Genomic DNA, 7,091 nt, shown 5'->3' on the forward strand with positions numbered 1-7,091 from the left:
TACATACTGTTTTGTAGTATGTAGTACATACTGTTTTGTAGTATGTAGTATATACTGTTGTGTAGTATGTAGTATATACTGTTGTGTAGTATGTAGTACATACTGTTTTGTAGTATGTAGTACATACTGTTTTGTAGTATGTAGTATATACTGTTGTGTAGTATGTAGTATATACTGTAGTACACACTGTTGAGCTGTAGACTGTACACTGTGTTTTGTAGTATGTAGTACATACTGTTTTGTAGTATGTAGTACATACTGTTTTGTAGTATGTAGTATATACTGTTGTGTAGTATGTAGTATATACTGTTGTGTAGTATGTAGTACATACTGTTTTGTAGTATGTAGTACATACTGTTTTGTAGTATGTAGTATATACTGTTGTGTAGTATGTAGTATATACTGTAGTACACACTGTTGAGCTGTAGACTGTACACTGTGTTTTGTAGTATGCAATTCCACATACAGCCTGACAGGGGAAAAGAGGCGCCGTGTTTCCGTTTAACCAGGAAACGGTCCTTTTGTCTTTTCAACATGGCGGTCAATCTTACCGAATTGTCTCTCCCTCAGTTGGAAGGTTTGAAGACTCAGCTTGATCAGGTAAACTCGGTGTAATTTCACTTGTTCTGCTGATTGTTGGTTCTCACACAGTGTCTTCGACCTCAGTTTAGAAAGCTGCCTGTCGGCTCACAACGCTGCTACATAGTTCTGTCACGCTGTTTCAGGCTGTGTTCCAAACCGCATAATACCTTACTACCATACATGGTGTGTTGAAACTGTGTCTAGGGTACTGATTAACTGTACTTTTTAGTGTCATAGTATGCTGTTTGGGACACAACCTCACGCTCCTGCTATTAACTGCTGCACAAAACTAGGCGTGATGTAAAGGCAGCGACCATCCTGTACAGTTTATAATTATAATTTATAATTTACTATTCCAACACGAAAGCTTTACTGAATTGCTCTAACATTATCATATTTTAAAGTGAGGTTAGATTTTAGGATGAAGCATTTCTGACCTGCAATTCTATAATGATGATGAATGATAGATGAGCAGGTGTGGCTGAGATTTTAGCTTTAACAGCCTGTGTATCAAATTCAGTCATCACAGCACTTTATAGCAGGACTCCAGGGTTTCTTTTACACAACACTCGTAATGAATGGGTGATTTCAACAGATTAAAAGTATAGAACAATAGACACATGTTATAAATACTCACTAATGATTAACCATCGTAATTATACACTCAGTGGCCAGATTATTAGGGACCTGCCTATATTACATTTCCTATACAGGTGTGTATAAATAATTACAGATTGTAACCTCAGTTCCTATGCACAATTTAATTTCTAATATGTAATCAATTGTTTTCTATAGTAAAATATTATAACCAATAGTTGATGTTTACATGCATTTGTGGGGGTTGTGTTGTGTTCCTTGCATCACATTAGAGCAGGGGTGTCAAACTAATTTTCACCGTGGGCCACATCTGCATTATGGTGGTCCCCAAAAGGCTGATTGTAACGTATCCTGCTGTGATTGCAGCTTCTTGAAGCACAAATTTGTATTCACTTTTCCATCTTTCATTAAATTACCTCCTTCTGCTTCAACTTTGTCTTCTACATTTTGGGATTATTTGTAAATATTTCTCAACATCACTTGTTGGAAAATCGCCTCAGTTAAACACTGATGTAAGAACACCGCCATCTAGTGGCAGGATGCAGTCACTTTGCGGGTCACAAAGTCGACATGCATTGTGGGTGATGCATTTTTTGTACGATTTTACAGTGTATTTTAAGACAATCATATGTCTTTTAAGCTCTCGCCACACAAAATGACGTGTCGGGCCGAATTTGGCCCGTGGGCCTTGAGTTTGACATATGTGCATTAGATCATCCAAGCTTTCTTCCTGACCTTGGCAAAGCTTATTGTTTCAGTTTGGTTTTAACAGGTACAGACACACTAGCCCTATTTATATGAGCACAGAGAAGTCTCCCACTGTAGTAGCTCATCAGACTTATTATAATTGCCTGTAAGTAATAGGGAGGCTATGCTGCAAAGTTTCCAAATTAATAGTGTAATATATATAAACAAATAATAAAAAGTAGGATTCAAATATTACTTAAATGATGATGTGGTTGCACAATTATGCATTTTACATAAATATTTATTGACTGCCCCAGTTTTCTGTTACAGTACGTACTTAGAACAGAAAATGATAATATTGCCGTCATGGTAGTTCAGATCCTAAATTTGGTTATCATATTCTGTTAGCTCAGTTTTTTTTTCTGTTCTTGCTTTTAGGAGACAGAGTTTCTGACATCATCTATAGCTCAGTTAAAAGTTGTTCAAACGAAATATGTAGAAGCTAGGGACAGTCTGAGTGTTCTCAAAAAGAGTAATGAAGGTGAGTACTGTTTATTATAAATATTTCTATAATTTTTAGTATTTATGCAATGTGTGAATGTCTCTGTTGCTGTTTGCTCATATTATTTCCCATTTTTGTCTCCTGTAGGAAAAGAGCTACTTGTACCACTTACCAGCTCTGTATCCTTTAATCTGCTGATATTTGAATCACTAACAGAAAGGTGTACTCTGTTAGTTATTCACAGGATTTTGTGGCACCATGTGACATCAAAATTTATTGTAAAATGTGAATAATTGTTCAAAAAAGGCTAAACATACCAAGATAATGTAATCCATGTTAACAGTTAGACATTATGAGGTTGATTGGGCGGCACGGTGGCTTAGTGGGTAGCGCTGTCACCTCACAGCAAGAAGGTCCTTGGTTCGATCCCCAGGTAGGGCGGTCTGGGTCCTTTCTGTGTGGAGTTTGCATGTTCTCCCCGTGTCTGTGTGGGTTTCCTCCGGGAGCTCCGGTTTCCTCCCACAGTCCAAGGACATGCAGGTGAGGTGATTTGGAGATCCATGACTGTGTTTGGCATTAATAACTTGTGAACTGATGAATCTTGTGTAATGAGTAACTACTGTCTCTGTCATGAATGTAACCAAAGTGTAAAACATGACGTTAAAATCCTAATAAATAATAAATAAATAAATAAATGAGGTTATACAAGCTACTGTATCTAAAATTCCATTTTTATTGAAAGTATTTACTTTTCCATTTTAATTCAGAGACTATTTGCATAGTGTGGACACTCGGGTGGCACAGAAGTAAAATATGGTAGGCCACTAATTAAGAGTCATGTTAATTAATATGCATTTGATTTATAATTATCATTGTTATATAATTGCATATGAATATCACCACTTGTTTTATACAGGGAAATTATTCACAGGAGTGTAGCCACGAAAAATCTAGTTGTCATTTCTGCTATTATGGTTTTCTTTAACCGTCTTGTGTAGATGTATGTCCCTGGAACTCTAAATGATGTGGACCATGTATTAATAGATGTGGGAACAGGTTACTTTGTAGAGAAGGTAAGAGAAAGGTAATCTTTCTTTTCAAAGTGTGTTTTAATGTATGGAGCTACAACTCATTACTGTGTTTATTTTATTTAATTTCAGACAGTGAAGGATGGCAAGGAGTTTTTTAAGCGCAAAATTGACTTCCTTACAAAACAGATTGAGAAAATTCAGCCTGCTCTGCAAGAAAAGCATGCCATGAAGCAAGGTGATTCTGCTGTTCTTTTAATGCTTGCACACTCCAGTATTTGCATGCTGTTGCTTGTACATGATTGAGTTGTACAGTATGAGTTTCTTTAAGCCAGTGTTTCCCAATTCTGTCTGTGGATTACTCCTGCCCAACACAGTTTATGTTTAATTTGATGTAACACTGTGTCTGGGCCACAGTTTTGATTGTGTTTTCATCACACCTTTGCTAGGCCATAAGGAACACAAATTTCTTTTCAGTTTTTAACTTGGAGCTTCTTATACACTTGGGCTCAGTGGGTGCCACTGTCGCCTCACAGCAAAAAAGGTCTGGGTTTGATCCCCAGGTGGGGCGGTCCTGGTCCTTTCTGTGTTCTGTGTTCTCCCTGTGTCTGTGTGGGTTTCCTCCTGGACCCCCGGTTTTCTCCCACAGTCCAAAAACGTGCAAGTAAGGTGAATTGGAGATACAAAACTGTCCATGACTGTGTGTTTGACATTAAACTTGTGAACTGATGAATCTTGTGTAACGAGTAACTATCTGTCCTGTCATGAATGTAACCAAAGTGTGTAAAACATGACATTAAAATCCTAATAAGTAAATAAACAAATAAACTTATACACACATGACCTTAATTGTATCAGGTGTGTTGGAGAGAGGAAATATGCAATAGAAGAATCATACAGGCAGAATTGGGAAACTGGTTTGTTGTGTAGTTCTAATCCTGAATGTTTCTGTGGCTTTGATCCACTTATGTATTGGAAAATTGGATGTTCTTTAGTGATTGGTACAATGTAACTGGTAAAGGTCTGTAAATACTTTATAATTGGGTCAATATTTGCATAGATGTAAAGATAAGCAAGTAAGATTTTAAGTAATTGATCCATGATTAACCCTGGGATTGGTGTAGTTTTGAGAGAAAAGGTTTTGAACGTTTAGTACAAACAGTGTACTAAACAGTGGGAGAGTGGTAGCCAGTGCGTAGAGTTTTTGGCTATCAATCGGAAGATTGTGGGTTTGAATTCCACCTTGCCATGCAGCCACTCAATACTAGGACCTTGAGCAAGGCCCCTAACCCTCTCTATTCCAGGGGTGCTGTACAGTGACTGACACTGCACTCTGACCCCAGCTTCCAAACGAGCTGGGATACACTGAAAAATAATTCCATTGTATTAGACAAAGAATTTAGATTGCTCTGAGAGTGTAGGCATAGAGTCCCAATAAAATGGCCAGAGTGTATATTACACTATACTTCCCTAATAGTGAAAATAAAGGTTGCTTGTGTTAACTTTCTGCCCGGTGTCCGGTATGAATGAACTCTCACAATCTCTCTAACATAGAAATCGTTTATGTCAGTGCTGCATGATAGATTTTGCATGAGCAGCACTGTTTTGTTTACAGTGTACAGCACAGTAGAAATGATGCACACAATATGGCCAAACGTTTATGGATATCTGATGTAATTGTTAGACATCCAGTTTTAAAACCATGGGCAATCATAAGGCTTTTCACAAAATTTGGGAAAAGTAGTGCCTACTTACTCAAGAGCCGGGACCAATGTTGAAGCATATTATACAAGTTAGCAAAGGGGTGTGAATAAAACACCTAAACTATGGTATAAAGGATTGGATTGAATCTCAACCGGTAGAAAATTTCATTGTCAAACTGTATACACCGATCAGCCATAACATTAAAACTACCTCCTTGTTTCTACACTCACTGTCCATTTTATCAGCTTCACTTACCATATAGGAGCACTTTGTAGTTCTACAATTACTGACTGTAGTCCATCTGTTTCTCTGCATCCCCCTTTCATGCTGTTCTTCAATGGTCAGGATCACCACAGAGCAGGTATTATTTAGGTGGTGGATAATTCTCAGCACTGCAGTGACACTGACATGGTGGTGGTGTGTTAATGTGTGTTGTGCTGGTATGAGTGGATCAGACACAGCAGCGCTGATGGAGTTTTTAAACACCTCACTGTCACTGCTGGACTGAGAATAGTCCACCAACCAAAAATATCCAGCCAACAGCGCCCCATGGGTAGCGTCCTGTGAACACTAATGAAGGTCTAGAAGATGACCAAGATGAGCGATCGTCCCTGTCTTTACATCTACAAGGTGGACCAACTATGTAGGAGTGTCTAATAGAGTGGACAGTGAGTGGACACGGTATTTAAAAACTCCAGCAGCGCTGCTGTGTCTGATCCACTCATACCAGCACAACACACACTAACACACCACCACCATGTCATTGTCACTGCACTGCTGAGAATCACCACCACCTAAATAATACCTACTCTGTGGTGGTCCTGTGGGGGTCCTGACCATTGAAGAACAGGGTGAAAGCAGGCTAAAAAAAGTATGTAGAGAAACAGATGGACTACAGTCAGTAATTGTAGAACTACGAAGTGCTCCTATATGGTAAGTGGAGCTGATAAAATGGACAGTGAGTGTAGACACAAGGAGGTGGTTTTAATGTTATGGCTGATCGGTGTATATTGTCATTTTCAGAATATTTTAGAATATTTACATTTAATTGAGTTTGTCATTTTTGCAGTTACTGTTGAGTTTTTTTATAAACCTATCTACATTTTAGCTAAACTTATGAAACTTGGGTACCTTACTTTTTCTAATTTCTCTTCTAGCTGTGGTTGAAGTGATGAACATGAAGCTCCAGCAGCTGCACAGTCAACAAGCATCACAGTCAGGCACCACCAAGGCCTAAAAGGACTTACACACACAAACACACACTATACGTACACACATTCACATTCAACTACGTGCATGTAATAATTCATTCATATGTTGTAAGTTATCAATTCTCACACTCATTAAATAAAATTTTTGTTCAACTTTTCTGATATTGTCAATCTTTTATCAAATATAAATAACATGATTACACAGTGCCACCACAGCTGATAAGGTTGGTGCCAAATTGCAACATTGGTTTTGAGCTTCTGTGTTTGATCTTTGCTTCTGGTTGGATAAAAAAAAAAGAATAGGATCCACCAAAGTCTCAGGCTTTGCAAGCATAGACGGGCCGTGATAGCTCAGTGGTTAGGGATTAGTAGGGTACTAGTAATCAGAAGGATGCTGGTTTAAGCCCTACCACTGCCAAGTTACCACTTTTGGTCCCCTCAGCAAGGCCCTTAACCCTCAACTGCACAAATTGTGTTCAGTCATAATTGTAAGTCATTTTGGATAAAAGCATCTGCTAAATGCCAAAAATGTAAATGTTTTAATTAGTGGGTATTTTGTGTAGAGCTGCAAATAGAAGACACTAGAGAACTTGGCATAGCTGTAGGCAAGAGGCGTCTGATTCTGAATCAGCCCAGTTCTTCCTTTACTGCATCTTTATTAGCTGCAGAGCTTCAGCTCCAAATAAGCTGACTGTGTTTTATGAGGTCAAGACTCCAGCAGTGGTGTTTCTCTGCTGTGGGACATTGGCAGCTCAGCTGTGAAAGCACCGGATTATTGAT

The 7,091-nt window shown here is 38.4% G+C and overlaps 1 protein-coding gene across 1 annotated transcript; it reads left to right on the plus strand.

Annotated features, from left to right (window-relative positions):
• The first annotated feature begins 518 nt into the window (after window positions 1–518).
• pfdn5 (prefoldin 5) lies at window positions 519–6,468 on the plus strand. Its single transcript, XM_062997030.1, has 6 exons — window positions 519–600; window positions 2,305–2,407; window positions 2,516–2,547; window positions 3,367–3,441; window positions 3,529–3,634; window positions 6,258–6,468. Exons 1-6 carry the CDS (start codon window positions 535–537, stop codon window positions 6,335–6,337), a joined length of 462 nt encoding a protein of 153 aa, XP_062853100.1. The 5' UTR covers window positions 519–534; the 3' UTR covers window positions 6,338–6,468.
• Window positions 6,469–7,091: the final 623 nt, after the last annotated feature.

This window comes from Trichomycterus rosablanca, chromosome 6 (genome assembly GCF_030014385.1).
Source record: "Trichomycterus rosablanca isolate fTriRos1 chromosome 6, fTriRos1.hap1, whole genome shotgun sequence".
NCBI classification, from domain to species: domain Eukaryota; kingdom Metazoa; phylum Chordata; class Actinopteri; order Siluriformes; family Trichomycteridae; genus Trichomycterus; species Trichomycterus rosablanca.

Coding starts and splice junctions, on each gene's coding strand:
- pfdn5 (XM_062997030.1), top strand. CDS start 535: ATGGCGGTCAATCTTACCGAATTGTCTCTCCCTCAGTTGGAAGGTTTG. Junction 601..2,304: donor TGAAGACTCAGCTTGATCAG/GTAAACTCGGTG, acceptor TCTTGCTTTTAG/GAGACAGAGTTTCTGACATC. Junction 2,408..2,515: donor TCTCAAAAAGAGTAATGAAG/GTGAGTACTGTT, acceptor TGTCTCCTGTAG/GAAAAGAGCTACTTGTACCA.